The sequence below is a fragment of the Neoarius graeffei genome, chromosome 20 (genome assembly GCF_027579695.1).
Source record: "Neoarius graeffei isolate fNeoGra1 chromosome 20, fNeoGra1.pri, whole genome shotgun sequence".
NCBI lineage: Eukaryota > Metazoa > Chordata > Actinopteri > Siluriformes > Ariidae > Neoarius > Neoarius graeffei.
The window spans coordinates 43,157,971-43,178,576 of NC_083588.1; the positions used below are offsets into that span (position 1 = coordinate 43,157,971).

Below are 20,606 nucleotides of genomic sequence, written 5' to 3' on the forward strand. Positions count from 1 at the left end.
CTGGAGCATCACATTTGTGGGGTCGATTAAATGCTCAAAATGGCCAGAAAAATGTCTCGACTATATTTTCTATTCGTTTTACAACTTATGGTGGGAAATAAAAGTGTGACTTTTCATGGAAAACACAAAATTGTCTGGGTGACCCCAAACTTTTGAACGGTAGTATATATATATATATATATATATATATATATATATCATCTCATTATCTCTAGCCGCTTTATCCTGTTCTACAGGGTCGCAGGCGAGCTGGAGCCTATCCCAGCTGACTACGGGCGAAAGGCGGGGTACACCCTGGACAAGTCGCCAGGTCATCACAGGGCTGACACATAGACACAGACAACCATTCACACTCACATTCACACCTACGCTCAATTTAGAGTCACCAGTTAACCTAACCTGCATGTCTTTGGACTGTGGGGGAAACCGGAGCACCCGGAGGAAACCCACGCGGACACGGGGAGAACATGCAAACTCCGCACAGAAAGGCCCTCGTCGGCCACAGGGCTCGAACCCAGGACCTTCTTGCTGTGAGGCGACAGCGCTAACCACTACACCACCGTGCCGCCCATATATATATATATATATAATTTTTTTTACACACTTTGTAGAAGTCATGAATCATGAATTCTTCTTCTTCTTTGAAATCATGAATTGTCACAGGGGATAAATATTAAAGAAACAAACAAAACCCTGAATAATGATTGTACCTCTGCGTCTTTTATTTTGAAACCGGATGGATGAAGTGTGAATCCAGGACGCTCCAAAATCAAAATAGCAAGCTAGTTTGTTTTGTTCGACGCGCTGACCAAGTCTTCAGGCAGGTTTTACATTTTATTTAGAAACATTGTCATTTTCTTTTTATTTTGCAATATAGAAAAACACAGTGAATGGATGGATGAATGAATGAGTGCTGTGGTGAGACTTTCTCTGCTCCTCTTCAGCTAGCGTGTGATTAGCATGTTGTGTTTTGGTTGCTAGCTGCACTGCATCACAGGCGGTGGAGTAGCTGCTTATTTCATCCTGATTTTATGCCTGTGTCGTATTTCTTTTTTTTTTTTAAAGAACCAGACAGACTAGGTAGCCGTCGTTCAGTCGAATTGTTGTTGTTGTTGTTATTATTAATAAGACATTTCATTCTAAATGTTTTACACTACCGTTCAAAAGTTTGGGGTCACCCAGACAATTTTGTGTTTTCCATGAAAAGTCACACTTTTATTTCCCACCATAAGCTGTAAAACGAATAGAAAATATAGTCAAGACATTTTTCTGGCCATTTTGAGCATTTAATCGACCCCACAAATGTGATGCTCCAGAAACTCAATCTGCTCAAAGGAAGGTCAGTTTTATAGCTTCTCTAAAGAGCTCAACTGTTTTCAGCTGTGCTAACATGATTGTACAAGGGTTTTCTAATCATCCATTAGCCTTCTGAGGCAATGAGCAAACACATTGTACCATTAGAACACTGGAGTGAGAGTTGCTGGAAATGGGCCTCTATACACCTATTGCACCAAAAACCAGACATCTGCAGCTAGAATAGTCATTTACCACATTAGCAATGTATAGAGTGGATTTCTGATTAGTTTAAAGTGATCCTCATTGAAAAGAACAGTGCTTTTCTTTCAAAAATAAGGACATTTCAAAGTGACCCCAAACTTTTGAACGGCAGTGTATCTAGCCAGTAGCCAGATGAGACATGGAGCGGCCGCCTGGAAGCAGCAGCAGCAGCAGGGCTCAGTATGAGAGTAAAAGAGCCACAGAGTTTAATGATGAAGTGTACAGTCAGAAACGGATCCGAACCGATGATGATCCGCCAGCAGTCCCCCGCTCCCTGAGTACTCGAGCCCAGCTGTATGAGCGTGTCTTCCCTCAGTACAGACAGCCTGTGGAAGTCGGGGGCTTTTCTCTGGACTCAGACAGAACCTTCTTTAACGACTCCAGACAGCTGCGGTACTATGTGGATCCGGGCAACAAACCCAACTTCAACCTGCGGGATGGTTACAGAGACCGCTTCATTAAAAGAGATGACACTGTCAAAGAGAGACTTGACCACATGTTACGGTGGATTGTAGCGAACAGAGCCAAACTCCTCTCCACACGCACTTCTTCAGCCTCCTGGTGAGAAATATATGTCGTCTTATTTTAATCCCCATCCTTGATTAATCCCATAACAGTCTTCCTGGTTTCTTGCTGCCAAAGTCAAATCCAAATCCAAAACTAAAGTCTGATCTCAAGTCAAGCATGTCTCATCCATCCATCCGTCATCTGTAGCCGCTTATCCTGTCCTACAGGGTCGCAGACAAGCTGGAGCCTACAGTGCCTTGCAAAAGTATTCATACCCCTTGAACTTTTCCACCTTACAACCACGAACTTAAAAGTTTTTTATTGAGGTTGTATGTGATCGACCAACACAGAGTAGCATATACAGTTGTGTTCAAAATAATAGCAGTGTGTTTAAAAACGTGAGTAAAGCTCCAAATCCTTATAATAGTTTTTATTTCCATGCATTGGGAACAATGCACATTATATTCTACATCAAAACATGAAGAAAAATGTATGAATATTTTAATTACTTTACAGAAAATGAAGAAAAATGAACATTGGGCTGTTCAAAAAAATAGCAGTGTCTGCATTTTTCATCACAAACTCCAAATATTTACTGTATAAACTGAAAAAATCTTAAGGATTTAGTATTCCTGTGAATCACTAAACTAATATTTAGTTGTATAACCACGGTTTCTGAGAACTTCTGGCACCTGTGAACAGGTATTCCAGCCCAGGATGATTTGACAACATTCCACAATTCCTCTGCATTTCTTGGTTTTGCCTCAGAAACAGCATTTTTGATGTCACCCCACAAGTTTTCTATCGGATTAAGGTCCGGGGATTGGGCTGGCCACTCCATAGCTTTCATTTTGTTGGTCTTGAACCCTGATGCTGCTCGCTTACTGGTGTGTTTGGGGTCGTTGTCTTGTTGAAACACCCATTTCAAGGGCATTTCCTCTTCAGCATAAGGCAACATGACCTCTTCAAGTATTGATATGTGCAAACTGATCCATGATCCCTGGTATGCGATAAATGGGCCCAACACCACAGTAAGGCTACGTTTACACTAGACCGTATCTGTCTCGTTTTCTTCGCGGATGCACTGTCCGTTTACATTAACCCCCCTGAAAAAGCGGGGAAACGGGAATCCGCCAGCGTCCACGTATTCAATCTAGATCGTATCAGCTCCGGTGCTGTGTAAACATTGAGAATACGCGAATACGCTGTGCTGAGCTCTAGCTGGCGTCTCATTGGACAACGTCACTGTGACATCCACCTTCCTGATTCGCTGGCGTTGGTCATGTGACACGACTGCTGAAAAACGGCGCAGACTTCCGCCTTGTATCACCTTTCATTAAAGAGTATAAAAGTATGAAAATACTGCAAATACTGATGCAAATACTGCCCATTGTGTAGTTATGATTGTCTTTAGGCTTGCCATCCTTCCACTTGCAAGTAATAAGTGATATGCGCTGGGATCTCACACACAGCGGCTCAGTCCCGAATCGTGGCTTGTTCACTTCACTCGCGCGCTCTGTGAGCTGCGCAGGGCCGGAGTGCACACCCTCCAGAGGGCACTCGCTGTTCAGGGCGGAGTGATTTGGAGTGCAGGATGCCTGCGGAGCCGAGCGTATCCGCGTATTGGTGTTGCTGTGTGCACGGCTAACGGTTTTAGTGTAAACGCGAATCGTTTTAAGAACGTTAATCTGATGATCCGCTGATTCGACGTAATGTAAACGTAGCCTAAGAGAAACATTCCCATATCATGATGCTTGCACCACCATGCTTCACTGTCTTCAGAGTGTACTGTGGCTTGAATTCAGTGTTTGGGGGTCGTCTGAAAAACTGTCTGCGGCTCTTGGACCCAAAAAGAACAATTTTACTTTCATCAGTCCACAAAATGTTTTTCCATTTCTCTTTAGGCCAGTCGATGTGTTCTTTGGCAAATTGTATCCTCTTCAGCACGTCTTTTTTTTTTAACAGTGGAACTTTGCGGGAGCTTCTTGCCGATAGATTAGCTTCACACAGGCATCTTCTAATTGTCACAGTACTCACAGGTAACTTCAGACCGTCTTTGATCACCCTGGAGCTGATCATTGGCTGAGTCTTTGCCATTCTGGCTATTCTTCCATCCATTCGAATGGTAGTCTTCTGTTTTCTTCCACGTCTCTCTGGCTTTGCTGTCCATTTTAAAGCACTGGAGATCATTTTAGCTGAGCAGCCCATCATTTTCTGCACTTCTTTACAGTATACGTTTTACCTCTCCAATCAACGTTTTAATCAAAGCACGCTGTTCTTCTGAACAATGTCTGGAACGACCCATGTTTCTCAGGTTTTCAGAGAGAAATGGATGTACAACATGTGCTGGCTTCATCCTTAAATTAGGGCCACCTGACTGACATCTGTTTTTTCACAGAATGAATGATCTCACTAATTAAACTCCACACTGCTATTATTTTGAACACGTCCCTTTCACTTAATTATCCGATTACACAGACTCAGGAGCATGCATATCATGAATGTTGGGTCTGTTGGTTTTCTATGACTCTACTACACCTACTGGTAAATTATTTGCCATGTAGTAATATAATTTCCACCAAAAACAGTGATTGATCTGGTTAGTCATGTTGGACTGCTATTATTTTGAACACAAGTGTGAAGTGAAACGAAAATGATAAATGGTCTTCAAAATTTTAAACAAATAAAAATGTGGTGTGCATTAGTATTCAGCCCCCCTGTACTCTGATACCTCTAAATACAATCCAGTGCAATCAATTGCCTTCAGAAGTCATCTAATTAGTTAATAGAGTCCTACTGTGTGTAATTTACTCTCAGCATAAATACACTTGTTCTGTGAAGGCCTCAGTGGTTTGTTAGAGAACACTGAAGAACAAACAGCATCATGAAGACCAAAGAACTCACCAGACAGGTCAGGGATAAAGTTCTGGAGAAGTTTAAAGCAGGGTTAGGTTATAAAAAAAAAAAAATCCCAAGCTCTGAACATCTCAAGAAGCACTGTTCAATCCATCATTCAAAAATGGAAAAAGTATGGCACAACTGCAAACCTACCAAGACATGGCCGTCCACCTAAACTGACAGAGCGAGCAAGGAGAGCACTGGTCAGAGAAGCAGCCAAGAGGCCCATGATCACTCTGGAGGAGCTGCAGAAATCCACAGCTCAGGTGGGAGAATCTGTGCACAGGACAACTATAAGTCGTACACTCCACAAATCTGGCCTTTTTGGAAGAGTGGCAAGAAGAAAGCCACTGTTGAAAGACAGGCATAAGAAGCCATGTAGGGGACACAGCAAACATGTGGAAGAAGGTGCTTGAGACCAGAGTTGAACTTTTTGGCCTAAATGCAAAGCGCTATGTGTGGCGGAAAACTAACACTGCTCATCACCCTACACACACCATCCCCACTGTGAAACATGGTGGTGGCAGCATCATGCTATGGGGATGCTTTTCTTCAGCAGGGGCAGGGAAGCTGGTCAGAGAGTTGATGGGAAGATGGATGGAGCTAAATACAGGGCAATCCTGGAAGAAAACCTGTTGGAGGCTGCAAAAGACTTGAGACTGGGAAGGAGATTCACCTTTCAGCAAGACAATGACCCTAAACATACAGCCAGAGCTACGATGGAATGGTTTAGATCAAAAAATATTCATGTGTTAGAATGGCCCAGTCAAAGTCCAGACCTAAATCCCATTGAGCATCTGTGGCAAGACTTGAAAATTGCTGTTCACAGATGCTCTCCATCCAATCTGGCTGAGCTTGAGCTATTTTGCAAAGAAGAATGGGCAAAAATTTCAGTGTCTAGATATGCAAAGCTGGTAGAGACATACCACAAAAGACTTGCAGCTGTAATTGCAGCAAAAGGTGGCTCTAAATAAAAATTTTTCAGATTTTTATTTGTTTAAAATGTTGAAGACCATTTATCATTTTTGTTTCACTTCACAATTATGTGCTACTCTGTGTTGGTCCATCACATAAAATCTCAATAAAAAACTTTCAAGTTCGTGGTTGTAAGGTGGAAAAATGTGAAAAAGTTCAAGGGGTATGAATACTTTTGCAAGGCACTGTATCCTAGCTGACTATGGGCGAGAGGCGGCGTACACCCTGGACAAGTCGCCAGGTCATCGCAGGGCCGACACACAACCATTCACATTCACACCTACGGTCAATTTAGAGTCACCAGTTAGCCTAACCTGCATGTCTTTGGACTTGTGGGGGAAACCCGCGCAGACACTATGAGGACCTTCTTGCCGTGAGGCGAAAGTGCTAACCACTACACCACCGTGCTGCCCCATCCAGAAATCCACTTTCTGTAAATGGACAAATTAAAATTCACCTCATCCCGTTCACACCTGCCTGCCTTGAATAAAAACACCCTGACCTGTATTTGCATAGTGGAACATGATTGGCTCCTACATTTTATGACACAATAACACTGTTTCTCTTTTCCACTGAACTTTCTATGGAAGTGCGTTTCTGTTACCTGGGGAAAAAAAGTCACATAGTATATCATAGTTACGAGATACATTCTCATAATTATGACATAGTATCTCATGAGATACAGTGTCATAGTTACGAGATACAATATCATAATTATGACTTGTGTCATAAAAAGACTTTCTATTTCATAACAATGAGGACATTTTCTCCAAATTGACTATCTTATTATTTGAAAAAATTGGCTTCATCTTATTATTATGAGATACTCATTAACAATTATTCACTGAAGGCGAGGTGAATATGGGTGAGTAATAATCGAGACAAAGTCAGGGTTATTATTCAGTGATATTCACTGAGAATTGTTTTAGCATGATTATTTTTTTAAAAATTGTATTAAAAATTTATTTCAAACTTCAAAGCGGCATGCAAATGTAATAACGGCGAGGCGCAGACTTCTCACTTATCTGTGCCGACGCTCATAAAATACTTTGTTTTGAAACCGATAAGATAAATGATAATTCCACCTTCCCTTTGAATGGTTTTACACCAAACTTTGTCGCATCTTTAGTGCTTTTAGGAACAGCATTTTCTTTAATAATTTGTAATTCTTCCTCATTTATGGTGATGAAGCGCTTGGCCGGATTTTGCCAAGTCGCTCAAGGTGATTATTAAGAAATAGTCCAAATTTGTCAACCAGACCGGCACAGTGGTTAGCACTGTCACCTCACAGCAAGAAGGTTCTGGGTTCGAGCCCAGCGGCTGGCGAGGGCCTTTCTGTGTGGAGTTTGCATGTTCTCCCCGTGTCCGCGTGGGTTTCCTCCGGGTGCTCCGGTTTCCCCCACAGTCCAAAGACATGCAGGTTAGGTTAACCGGTGACTCTAAATTGACCGTAGGTGTGAATGTGAGTGTGAATGGTTGTCTGTGTCTATGTGTCAGCCCTGTGATGACCTGGCGACTTGTCCAGGGTGTACCCCGCCTTTCGCCCGTAGTCAGCTGGGATAGGCTCCAGCTTGCCTGCGACCCTGTAGAACAGGATAAAGCGGCTAGAGATAATGAGATGAGATGAAACTAAATAAAACCAAGTGTTGCCAGGCAAAACAAATCTTGCCGGTAGCACTTATGATGAATATGAAGGAAGATATCGCGAAAAAATCGGTACCCTATGGGTACATGTGGCTACTGCTGATAAATAAAATTTTCTGATCCCATGTCCATACAGTAAATATAGTGTGCGTATGAACAATTGAGAAATCACAGAAGTAAAATATACAAAGTGTCTGTACTTTATATTATTCTACTCTTAGTTTTCGAAACTGAAACCTCCGAATCGAGGCTGACACACACACGCTGTCGCCGTGACCCAAACTCTTATTTCCCGGAAATGGCCCGGCGCTAGAGCTCAGTGGAACGCACTTTCCCTCTGTAATAAGCATAAACATGTCTGAAATCGATTTCTTTAGTCCATTTATTTCGAATGGTGAACTGAATTGTACACACTCACCGGCCATTTTAATCGGAACATGTGTACATGCATGCGCAGTGCGCGATTGTTACACTCTTACACTACGATGACATAGTTTCTAGCGCCTGTATATGAGGCAGTAGCCACAACAAAAACAATTGTGAACTTGACCAGATGATCCTCAAAATGTTGGAGGTTCTATCTGAGATCAATGCAACATCTATCCTGAAAGTTTCATGAAGATTGATCCAGCCGTTTTCCCATAATATCATTGACAAAGAAACCCGACCGAAAACAATACCTCGCCCCCTGGTGGACTCCGTCCTAGGCGAGCTAACAAGGGAGATTTTCTCAGGTGCCTATGAAATTGTGATTATTATAAAAACAAAAAGTGTGCATTTTTCTGGTAGTTTTATCCAGGATGCTCAGGCATAACTTAATGAAGGAATGGGTTTGTGCTTGGATTGTGTGTTTCAAAATGAACACAGAGTAAGACCTAAATGATGATAACTAGTGGACAGAGAGGTGAAATGATGTGATATTGGTTAATACACAGTGGTGCTTGAAAGTTTGTGAACCCTTTAGAATTTTCTATATTTCTGCATAAATATGACCTAAAACATCATCAGATTTTCACACAAGTCCTAAAAGTAGATAAAGAGAACCCAGTTAATCAAATGAGGCAAAAATATTATACTTGGTCATTTATTTATTGAGGAAAATGATCCGATATTACATATCTGTGAGTGGCAAAAGTATGTGAACCTCTAGGATTAGCAGTTAATTTGAAGGTGAAATTCAAGTCAGGTGTTTTCAAATCAATGGGATGACAATCAGGTGTGAGTGGGCACCCGGTTTTATTTAAAGAACAGGGATCTATCAAAGTCTGATCTTCACAACACATGTTTGTGGAAGTGTATCATGGCACGAACAAAGGAGATTTCTGAGGACCTCAGAAAAAGCGTTGTTGATGCTCATCAGGCTGGAAAAGGTTACAAAACCATCTCTAAAGAGTTTGGACTCCATCAAGCCACAGTCAGGCAGATTGTGTACAAATGGAGGAAATTAAACATCATTGTTAGCCTCCCCAAGAGTGGTCGACCAACAAAGATCACTCCAAGAGCAAGGCATGTAATAGTCGTCGAGGTCACAAAGGACCCCAGGGTAACTTCTAAGCAACCGAAGGCCTCTCTCACATTGGCTAATGTTCATGAGTCCACCATCAGGAGAACACTGAACAACAATGGTGTGCATGGCAGGGTTGCAAGGAGAAAGCCACTGCTCTCCAAAAAGAACATTGCTGCTTGTCTGCAGTTTGCTAAAGATCACATGGACAAGACAGAGGGCTATTGGAAAAATGTTTTGTGGACGGATGAGACCAAAATAGAACTTTTTGGTTTCAATGAGAAGCGTTATGTTTGGAGAAAGGAAAACACTGCATTCCAGCATAAGAACTTTATCCCATCTGTGAAACATGGTGGTAGTAGTATCATGGTTTGGGCCTGTTTTGCTGCATCTGGGCCAGGACGGCTTGCCATCATTGATGGAACAATGAATTCTGAATTATACCAGCAAATTCTAAAGGAAAATGTCGGGACATCTGTCCATGAACTGAATCTCAAGAGAAGGTGGGTCATGCGGCATGACAACGACCCTAAGCACACAAGTCGTTCTACCAAAGAACAGTTAAAGAATAAAGTTAATGTTTTGGAATGGCCAAGTCAAAGTTCTGACCTTAATCTAATCGAAATGTTGTGGAAGGACCTGAAGCGAGCAGTTCATGTGAAGAAACCCACCAGCATCCCAGAGTTGAAGCTGTTCTGTACGGAGGAACGGGCTAAAATTCCTCCAAGCCGGTGTGCAGGACTGATCAACAGTTTCCGCAAACGTTTAGTTGCAGTTATTGCTGCACAAGGGGGTCACACCAGATACTGAAAGCAAAGCTTCACATACTTTTGCCACTCACAGATATGTAATATTGGATCATTTTCCTCAATAAAAGTATGTTTTTGTCTCATTTGTTTAACTGGGTTCTCTTTATCTACTTTTAGGACTTGTGTGAAAATCTGATGTTTAAGGTCATATTTATGCAGAAATATAGCACCACTTTCAAGCACCACTGTAAATTTTCCCCTGTCTGTGTGTACATAGTGACAATCAAAAGATGTTTAAAACATACTATTGAACTTTGAGGTGCAGAATTACTTAATCACATTCATTTCCAGTACACTAGGTGTAGACTTTGTCACTTGGCGCGGCCACTTGACGAAGCTGCTGACCACTCCGTACGAGACACAGGAGGGATGGTTACTGGCTGTGTCCAAGTTCAGAGGCACTCTTTACATCAGCGAAGTAGAGACAGAGGCTGCCAGGGTTAACCGAGAGAACCGTACAGAGAGACATGAGGAGATGATGTACTGGGGCTACAAGTTCGAGCAGTACATCTGTGCAGGTATTCTAACATTTTCACCTTTTCACTATGCATCCTTGCAAGTGTGCTTACTTACGAGTTGACATGACACAAGTAATTAGCCCACACTTGCATACTACATAGCTTAGTGTGAGATTATGCAAAGCTTATGAAAAGTAGTGGTGTTTTTTGTACATGGTAGAATACAATATGGTACTTTTACTGTAGTAGTGATCTGTTTTGATGAAGCCTAAATCTCAAGTAAAACAGGAAAATTTGATATACAAGTACAGGGACAGGAATCATATCAGCACAGGTGGCCTCAAATAGCCTGTTTGGTGTTTAGTTGATTATTTTATTACTTTTCGGCTATAATTATTGCGATTGCAAGACGTTTCAACATTTGTCTTCGACGCTGCTTTTGCTCCTAATTAGGGCTGTCAAATGATTAAAAAATTTAATCGCAATTAATCTCAGGATTTCATATACCGTATTTTTCGGACTATAAGTCGCACTTTTTTTCATGGTTCGGCTAGCCATGCGACTTATACTCCGGTGCGACGTATATATGGTTTTTTTTTTTTCACCGCGGAATAACTGGAGCTGATGCTGAGTCTGACGACAGCCACGCAGAAGAAGAGGAAACGGCGCTTCGTCTGCCGCTGGAGTTGGCAGAGTTGTTCAGAAGCGACACCGAGGATGAGGAATTCAATGGATTTGCTGATTTGGAGTGAAATCATCAGCTTGATAAACTTGATTGACCTGTGTTTTATTATTAATGATAGGCCTATAGTTATTTAAATAAGTTATGTAATGATTTTAGGCAGTGCTTAATTTGTGAAGTGGGAGGTCCCGGAACGCAGGAGGTGGGTGGGTCCGGCGACTCAAAAAAAAAAAAAAAGGTGGGGGGTGGTTTACTATAACTTTACGCACACGCGCTTATTGTGTGTGTAAAAAAAAAAAAATAATATCAGACATTATGATCTTAGAAAACGCTTTAGTGACGAACAGTTACAGACAGTAATATGTCGTGATATGTTATAAAATATTATTTTTATTAGGCTATATATTAAATTATATATTAAACTTCTAAAATAACAGACTACTTGTATCACAACCGGTTTATTTCACCATTGGAGATCAGATCACACAAGACATGAGTTAAATTACTCTTTTTAAGGATTTAAGTAGGGGATTTAAAAGCGGTTGTTGTTTTTTTTCACTAGACGGTTGTCTTTGGAGATGATATACCTATAGCCTACTTGACCTCTGATTTAATGAAATAAAATTCGACAAAAATGAAGAATGACAGTCCTCGATGATGACTACAGCTTTAATAACACAGATGAAAGAGCCATGGGGCGATAATAAGCCCTACCGGTAAAATAATCTAAAAGCAAACTGATTAATGCATCAGTAATAGGCTACTAATATTAGTTATAATAATAATATAGGCTATTAGTAATAACGATAGTGATAGTATTAAAGATAGTAGTAGATATTTAAAATAATCAGACTAGGCTACTTACAGGGCAAAGGGCGCGTTATCACTGCTCAGCTGTTCGTTTATTAAATAAACAATGCAGTCGCGCAGTAACCACGCGCCGCTTATCAGATACAATCACAGATTCTATGGATAGAATAACCCTTCAAAAAAGTGCGACTTATAGTCCGGTGCGACGTATATATGGTTTTTTTCGTCTTCGTAATGCATTTTTTGGCTGATGCGACTTAAACTCCGGAGCGACGTATAGTCCGGAAAATACGGTAGTTAATCGCGATTAATCGCATTTTTAAAAAAAAAAAAAATCTATGTAAATGAATAAGACTTTGAAAGTGAAATGTTACAATTAAAATGGTGAACACATTTTATGCTAAAAGTACTTGTTAAAAACTAGTCTGGTTAACACCAGACCATATCACAAGTGAAATATGGTCTGGAATCCGCCTATTGAATTTCTTGTAGGGGAGGTGTGGTTTACGATTGTCAACAGCCGTTTATCGGACGTTGCGAATGTCTATCATTTGGCGTATACGTAGCCCATGGCCAATCATGGCAGTTGTACCCGGTGACGTAGTTAGAGCGACGAAGAGGCGAAGGAAAGAGAAAGAGAAGGCAAAACAAAAATAGGAAAACAATGGCACCGAACGATTACTGCCGTTTGTGCAAGACAAAGCTTGATCGAAAGTTTGGTTCGTATCGCTCGCCGCCATGTTAAATGTGATCCGTAAACAGTCCCAAATAAACTACAAGCTTCCGTTTGTCGAGTAGTACGCGTCACCGTCTTTCCACCCCTCCCCACTCTCTGATTGGCTCCCTAACTCAGGCGAGCCTAAAGGCTAAAGACCATAGTTTCCATGCTGTCTTTTCAGATCGGAACGATTGTGCAAAGCAGCATGGGATTTCCCAGGCTAGTTAAAAACTGCTGGGACAAGAGAAAATGGTAAGGGAGTTTATTCACTCACATACTAGGCAGTACTGAACATAAAATCCAGTTTTGTGTGATGGATTAGGGAGCTGTAGTCTCAAATATAAAACATGTAGTCACACACTACTATGTCTCAGTTCAGACGTGTGTGACAAAAGAAAATAATGAAATAAAACTTCAATTGTGCCGGAGTTGTATTCAGTCACAGCCTATAGGACTTCACAGTGCTGTGCAAACAAAAATAAATTGCAGTTGGACTTCAATAAAGACATTTAGTGTCATATCACAGTGCTACAGCATACTGAAATCTCACTTTACAAAAGTATCTTAGAGCTGCAAAGTGCATACCAAAACCAACTCAATCACACTCTTCTTTTGAAATGAAACTTCCCGTTTAACAGACCTTTCTCCACAGACATATAAACATAGACGCCGCATTGAGCTGGTGGCCCCGTTGCTGGGATACGTCAGAGTGTCTGCCATATTGGATGTGGCAAATCTTCTCCGTAAACCAATGCAAGTAAATGGACTGACCTTCATAAAGCCCCTTTCTACAATAATATTTAACTCGATGCCTTTTATTCACCCATTAAGACACACACATATATATTTGGGGAACAAACAGGCATCAAAACAACATGTATAACTTTTAATGTGATGGTTATAAATAGTGTGCGAAATACCCTGTACACTGCAAACTAGCGACAGATATGCGATAGATAGCTCAGGTAAGCTAATCAGTCAGCATACCGTAGCAAGCTACCAAAACCTGAGGCCACAATAACCAACCTACAAGACTGAATATGATAAATGATGGAAATAGTGGAAAAACTGGAAATAGTGAATGAAAATAAAAATGTACTGTTTTATTTATTGAGTCACCACACAGACCTAGACTACGTTCAGACTGCACCCTGAAACGACCCATATCTGATTTTTTTGCCCATATGCAACCTGTATCCGATTTGTTATTGAACGACACAGATCCGATTTTTTTCACATGCGACCCAGGCCGCTTGGATATGTGGTCCTAAATCCGATGCATATCTGTTATTTTCACATGTGACTGCAGTCTGACCGGACAGGTCGCATTCATGCGACCTACACGTCATCAACAAGAGACAAACGTCACTATTCTGCGTTGGCTAATCCCGCCTCTTTGGTGGAAAACAACAACATTTGTACAGTTTTCAGAATTTAAATAGACTTTTATAGAATTGATCAAGCTAATGGTGGATTTGGTAGGGACCTGGATGTTGATCTGTTAGCCTGATTAAATAAAACAGTTTCTATAACTTAAACCATCCTGTATTACAAGATTATAAGATTGTTCTGGAAATGTCCAGTAATTTGACACCTTCGGTCTCATTAGTCTGCTGTTAATCAGATGATTGTGTGAGTTCCACCGCCGCCACAAAAACCACATCGCCAGGTCTCGCCTCATCTCCATAGCAAACTGCACTGGTGTTTCTGCACCTTGAGCCAGCGCTGAGAGAAGTTGCAGAATTCAGCTGGCTATAAACAATCTAAATAAATATTTATTAAAATGTAGAAAAAGTTTATTAATATGACGAAATAAATATGTGCAAATTATTAAGCCTGAATTAAGAGTTTGGTAATACAGCGGCCGTATCCTAAACAGGTACAGTTAAACGCAGCACACGAATGAGGCATCTTTATTCTCGGCTACTGTCTAGACGCTATACCAGAGACGGTTGAAGAATCTCCACTTTGCCACATCCAATATGGCGGCGAGGATGACGTATGATTCTACGCAGAATGCGGCGTCTGTGTTTATATGTCTGTGCCTTTCTCCATCACTCACACGTACTCTTATTGAAGCAGCACGCAACAAGCCTCAACAGGAACTTGTTGAGGAACTTGTGACTCGCAGGGCCAAATTAGAATTTCCGTTAACGGCACTATTTTTTTTATCGCGATAAATTGAGATCGCGTTAACGCGTTATTATCGCGTTAACTTTGACAGCCCTACTCCTAATGTTGTTTCCTTCTTTTTTCTAGATGATGTGAATGGTGTCCCAGACCGAGGAGGGGTTGTCAACACAAATGAGGCTTTCTGCACAGTAGTCCAGACTCGCCTCGCAGACCATAAGCTACTCTTTTCTGGCGAGGTGGACTGCCGAGTTAATGACCCCAGAGCTCCTCCAGCTCCGGCCTGCTACATTGAGCTAAAGACCTCAGCTGAAATCTGTACCCCGAAACAGCGCAGTAACTTTCACAGGTGTGCCTCGAAACTTAATTTAAGCTTTTTTTTTTTTCCCCCACAAATTCAAGCCTTGTGCTTTTGACCAAAGGGCCAAAACCGTATTTTACGAATAAAATTTAAGAAAAGAACACTTTTCATAACATTTATGTTCTTTGATCAGCTCATCCGGCCGTAGGCCAGGCCAGATGAGCTTATGCAATCACACGTCGTCCGTCCACAATTTACAAAAATCGCTACTCCTCCTACAGGATTGATCGGATTTCGATCAAACTCGCATACAATGTTTCCCAGGTGGGTGTGCATAAAAGTTGTCAAGACCGTGGCGCCACCTGTCATTTACGATTTTATGGGTGTCTGAAATTTTTTTCGTCACATTAAACGCTATTCTTCATAAACTGCTAGGGATATTTTCGCTGAAACTCATCCAGAAGACACTAAAGACATGTTCCAGCAAGAGTTGTTCACCAGGTGGCGCCACCTACCAAGGATGAGGCTACAGACGGATCACGTGCAATTTCACAAAATTTGCTACTCCTCCTACAGGAGTGATCGGATTTTGATCAAACTCATCCAGAATGTTCTCCAGTTTGGTATGTAGAAAAGTTGTCGAGACAGTGGCGCCACCGGTCATATTTAATATTTTATGGGCGTTTGAAAATTTTGAGTGACTCGTCACACCAAACACTACTGTTTGTAGACTGCTAGGATGTTTTCACTGAAACTCATCCAGAAGACTCTAAAGACATCTTCCAACAAGAATTGTTCACCAGGTGGTGCCACCTGCCATGGATGTGGCTACACAGGGGTCATATGCAATTTACCAGTATACGCTACAGCCTCATTGAGGCTATTTTTATTACAGTGGAGGTGTAGTGGTTAGCACTGTTGCCTCAGAGCAAGAAAGTTCAAGCCTGGCCGCCGACTGGGGTCTTTACGTGTAGAGTTTGCATGTTGTTCTCGTGCTTGCATGGGTTTCCTCCAACAGTCTAAAAGACTTGCGAGTTAGGTCAACTGGCTACTCGAAATTGCCCATGTGTGAGAACGTGAGTATGAATGGCTGTTTTTGTCCGTGTTAGCCCTGTAATAGATTGGCGACATTTCCAGGGCCTCTCGCCAAAAGTCAGCTGGGATTGGCTCCAGCTTCCCCCATGACCTTGACAAACAAGCAGTATAGAAAATGGATTATTATAGTAACGGTGCTGATGATGATCAGTAATTCTTCTTAAGTACAAACGATGCTTTCAATTATAAGTATACTGCTGCTTATTTTTCATTTGTTCCTCTCAGATATAAGCTGCTGAAATGGTGGGCACAGTCATTTCTTCCTGGAGTCCCACGTATAGTTGCTGGATTTCGAGACCATGATGGTGTAGTGGTGTCTGTCGAGACGTTCCACATCTCAAAAATATCCCAACTGATCAAGGTTTGTTTCGATTCGAATGATTTGAGCAGGAATACTAATATATATGCGCACAATGTAAAATATTTTCTTGCCCTTTCTCATATAGAACGAGCACAACTGCTGGAAGCCAACAGTCTGCATGAACTTCTGTAGTGATTTCCTGTCCTTTGTGAAATCTGTTGTAAAAGAGGATAATCCAAGGTATGGAGTGACTAAAGAATGTAGTGGAGGGTGAACAAAGAGAAACACTGTTTGTTTAGTTAGCTTTTCAAATATAAAATCACTGACTGGTGGGTGGGAACTGGCAAATGATCAAATTGGGGAGAAAATTAAAAAATAAACAGTCATTACATCAGTTAAACTCTGCTTAATAATTATTACATCACCCAACCCTTCACAATTTCCTTGGTTTAAGCCACACCAATTCCATTAGTTGGTTCTCAGAATCGCCGCTTGAAGAAAATGCAAAATGGAAAAAAAAAAAATCGAAATCGACTGCAGGTTGAGGTCACGTGACGTCGAAAACCAATCAAATCGCCCCTTTCAATTTAGATAAGGACTTGTGGAAGAAACATGGTTGTGGAGGGGACTCCTGCAAAGCCTGTTTGCGATTGTTAGGATATTCAGCGAACAGAAGCGTAAAATCTTTGACAGGTGTGTCGAAATTCAAGAGGGGGAAAACTTTGCACAGTTGTACTCTGCGATGTGCCAACTTGGACTACAACTCTGTGGAGGTGGGTTTGATTTATATATTTCACTGATGTGAGGGGCAACCAAAAAATCATTCGAAGTATTTAGGCATCAGAAGTAGCCTACTCCTGGTCAAATCGTTTTCTGTGCATTGTAGATGTTCAATCGACTGTAATTCAATCGTTTATTTAGCCTATCTGTTAACTGGTTTGCCTGATAAAAGACGTGCAGCCAGAGCTCGCCCTTAATGCATATGGGTGGAAATAAGCTATTAAAAAGAGCCATATGAAATATGTAACAATAATATATCGTCTTTGTTTTGTTTCTCTATTATGAAAGCCCTCTATTTCCACCGCTAATTTTACCATCAGAGCATTTTTTTTATTTTTATTTCGCACGCTCACTTCATATTTTTCCTGAAAAAATCCGAGAACCAACTAATTAAATTGGTGTGGCCTAACAGTCTCCCCTTTTTTTTTTTTTTTTAAACCTTCATCCTACCAAGTGGGGTCCATCTGGACCCCGCACCTATGTTTGTTTGCCATTTTAAAAATGTGTGACATACTGCCTCACCGTTTTATGAATTTGTCGGAATTTATGTCTTAATTAAAACACTAAAGCACCGGAAGATCAGCTTTTTGCATTGTGAAGGTATAATTAATTTGTTACTGGGGTCCAACCGGACCCCAGAGTAAAGTTTATCTGTCTTTCATTTTATAATTGAATAGCACACTGAAAGTTAACTTTTTATGTTCCATAATGAAACTACCACGGCATTCCTTCTTGGGGTCTGTGTGGACCCCACTGCTGCAATAAGCACAGGCTGCAAAACAAAAGCCCTAAATTATTTTACAATTACTTTTTTGTTTTAAATTCTATCAGAAAAGACCCAAGTTGTAATCCAGAATGTTTTACAGCTGCATGAGCTGCAAAAATCATGTATATAATGCCAATTTTTTTTTGTGGCGCTATAATTTGCTACATGTATGCTAGTTATTGCAATATTATTGCATTTATAATACATCATTGATATTCAGCCATAGTGGATTTTGTTCTTCAATAAAGTTATGTCTGTTTGCTGCATTGAATTGGTTCTTACTGCATTGTTTTCAAGGTATTCCCTCCTGGGGTCCATACGGACCCCGCCTGGTAGTTTGTGTATGTAAAATTGGCTGGTAGGATGAAGGTTAAGTGTGTTCTTTATGCCTTGGGCCCTTTAGTGTATTGCTGTTATTAATACAAGATGTTCTGAACAAAACTTATCTGGTGATTTTGTCTTTATAAGCTTTAATTTTAAAGATAAGTATTGGGGTCCAAACGGACCCCACATGGTAAGATTAAGGTGTAAAATAGCATGGTAGGATGAGGGTTAAAGACTTCTGGCATCTTATCCATCAGCGCTGTTTGGAAATTACTTATGGTACATAATGGTTTAGGTCATTCTGTCAGTTTTGCACATGGCATGTGTAAAGCAACGTAAAACGTGAATATCACATACTGATATTGTACTAGCCTATGCAGGACCACCCACACAAAATAACACTCAGAGATGCAAGAAATAAAGATGTACTTTATGTATGTGGATGTAAATCTCTGAAATTTTCTCAGATGTGCTGTTTAATGTGTCTTTCAGGTTAGTGTACCTGTTTGCATGGGAACCACACAGAGACGTGACATACACAGTTCACAGAGACTCCCACTATACATTCCTTCCGGATTGGTACATCAAGGAAGTGGCAAGCCATCATCAGCATGTCTCTAATCCTAACATTTAAACACAGTAGTCAACCAAGCAAGAATATTTTCTTGTCTGAAGATTTCATCTTTACTTTAGTACATATACCCTACCGTTCAAAAGTTTGGGGTCACCCAGACAATTTTGTGTTTTCCATTAAAAGTCACACTTTTATTTACCACCATAAGTTGTAAAATGAATAGAAAATATAGTCAAGACATTTTTCTGGCCATTTTGAGCATTTAATCGACCCCACAAATGTGATGCTCCAGAAACTCAATCTGCTCAAAGGAAGGTCAGTTTTATAGCTTCTCTAAAGAGCTCAACTGTTTTCAGCTGTGCTAACATGATTGTACAAGGGTTTTCTAATCATCCATTAGCCTTCTGAGGCAATGAGCAAACACATTGTACCATTAGAACACTGGAGTGAGAGTTGCTGGAAATGGGCCTCTATACACCTATGGAGATATTGCACCAAAAACCAGACATTTGCACCTAGAATAGTCATTTACCACATTAGCAATGTATAGAGTGGATTTCTGATTAGTTTAAAGTGATCTTCATTGAAAAGAACAGTGCTTTTCTTTCAAAAATAAGGACATTTCAAAGTGACCCCACACTTTTGAACGGTAGTGTAGGTAAGGAATAAGTGAAGCTTAAGCAGTACCAGTTTAGCACTAAAGCTTCAGTACAGAACTAAAGAAGCAAACATGTACTATTTGGCCAAAAGTATGTGATCACGTGCCCATGCACGGGGTTAATATAAGCGCCACTCTTCTGGGAACGCTTTCCACTAGATTTTAGAGCGTGGCTGTGGGGATGTGTGTTCATTCATCTACAAGAGCATTAGCAGCAAGCTACGTGTTCATGGACTTCAGTCTGTGCACAGAGGGATTGTCATGAAACAGATTTGGGGCCCTTGTAGCTCCAGTGAAGGGAAGAAGTCTTAATGCTACAGCATACAAAGACATTCTATACAACTGCATGCTTCACGATTTAATGTGGTGGTTAGGTGTCCACATACTTTTGGCCATACAGTGAGCCTGCAAACCTCACACTTCCACCCAACATGCTAGAGATTCTTAAAGTAAGAATTTGATTGGGTTAATTTAACTGATGAACGAGGACACAGAAAATCAGTTACACATCAGTTAAAATGTTATCTTTATTAAACTATCAGATCATTACACCTGCATTCTTTAACTGAATACAAATAAGGGTCAAAGTGGCTTTTTTTTTTTTAAAGGATACCAGAAAATGTTCCTTTTTAAATGTACGTGATTGTATTTGTTGTTCTTATAAGCTGTCAACAAATTCACATTTAAATCTCAGTCACTTTTGGAACCATGCAAGAAAACAAAGCAATAAACAAACACTTTCAATGCTTGAAAACCTTTTGCAGTCATCCACATCATTTTGAACTGTCTGATTCAGATGTTGAATTGAGTCAAATTATTGATTTTTTTTTTTTTTGGTAGGGGGGTCCACCAAATCTAATGCCTGTGAACCTTGAATGCAATATTGTGTTAAAGGAGTACGTCAGTCCCTGCAGTTGGATGAGTGAGCCAAAGCGTTTTGTAGCCGACCCAGCCATTGCCCTGATCTAGAAAAACTCCGGTTAGCTTTAGCTTAGCGTAGTCGCTGTAATCCGGCGTGTCCAGCTAGCATTGTCGTTGCAAAAGTGAATCAAATAACTCAAGATTTTTTATAATTATTTCTCATGACCTGTACATTCACATCGAGTACACATTAA

The 20,606-nt window shown here is 40.8% G+C and overlaps 1 protein-coding gene across 1 annotated transcript; it reads left to right on the top strand.

Annotated features, from left to right (window-relative positions):
* Positions 1 to 745: 745 nt before the first annotated feature.
* Positions 746 to 20,245, top strand: dxo (decapping exoribonuclease). The gene is made up of 6 exons (XM_060901749.1): positions 746 to 2,118; positions 10,186 to 10,412; positions 14,822 to 15,041; positions 16,314 to 16,449; positions 16,535 to 16,629; positions 18,752 to 20,245. The coding sequence occupies exons 1-6, from the start codon at positions 1,697 to 1,699 to the stop codon at positions 18,891 to 18,893; spliced, it is 1,242 nt and encodes a 413-aa protein (XP_060757732.1). The 5' UTR covers positions 746 to 1,696; the 3' UTR covers positions 18,894 to 20,245.
* The last annotated feature ends 361 nt before the right edge of the window (positions 20,246 to 20,606 follow it).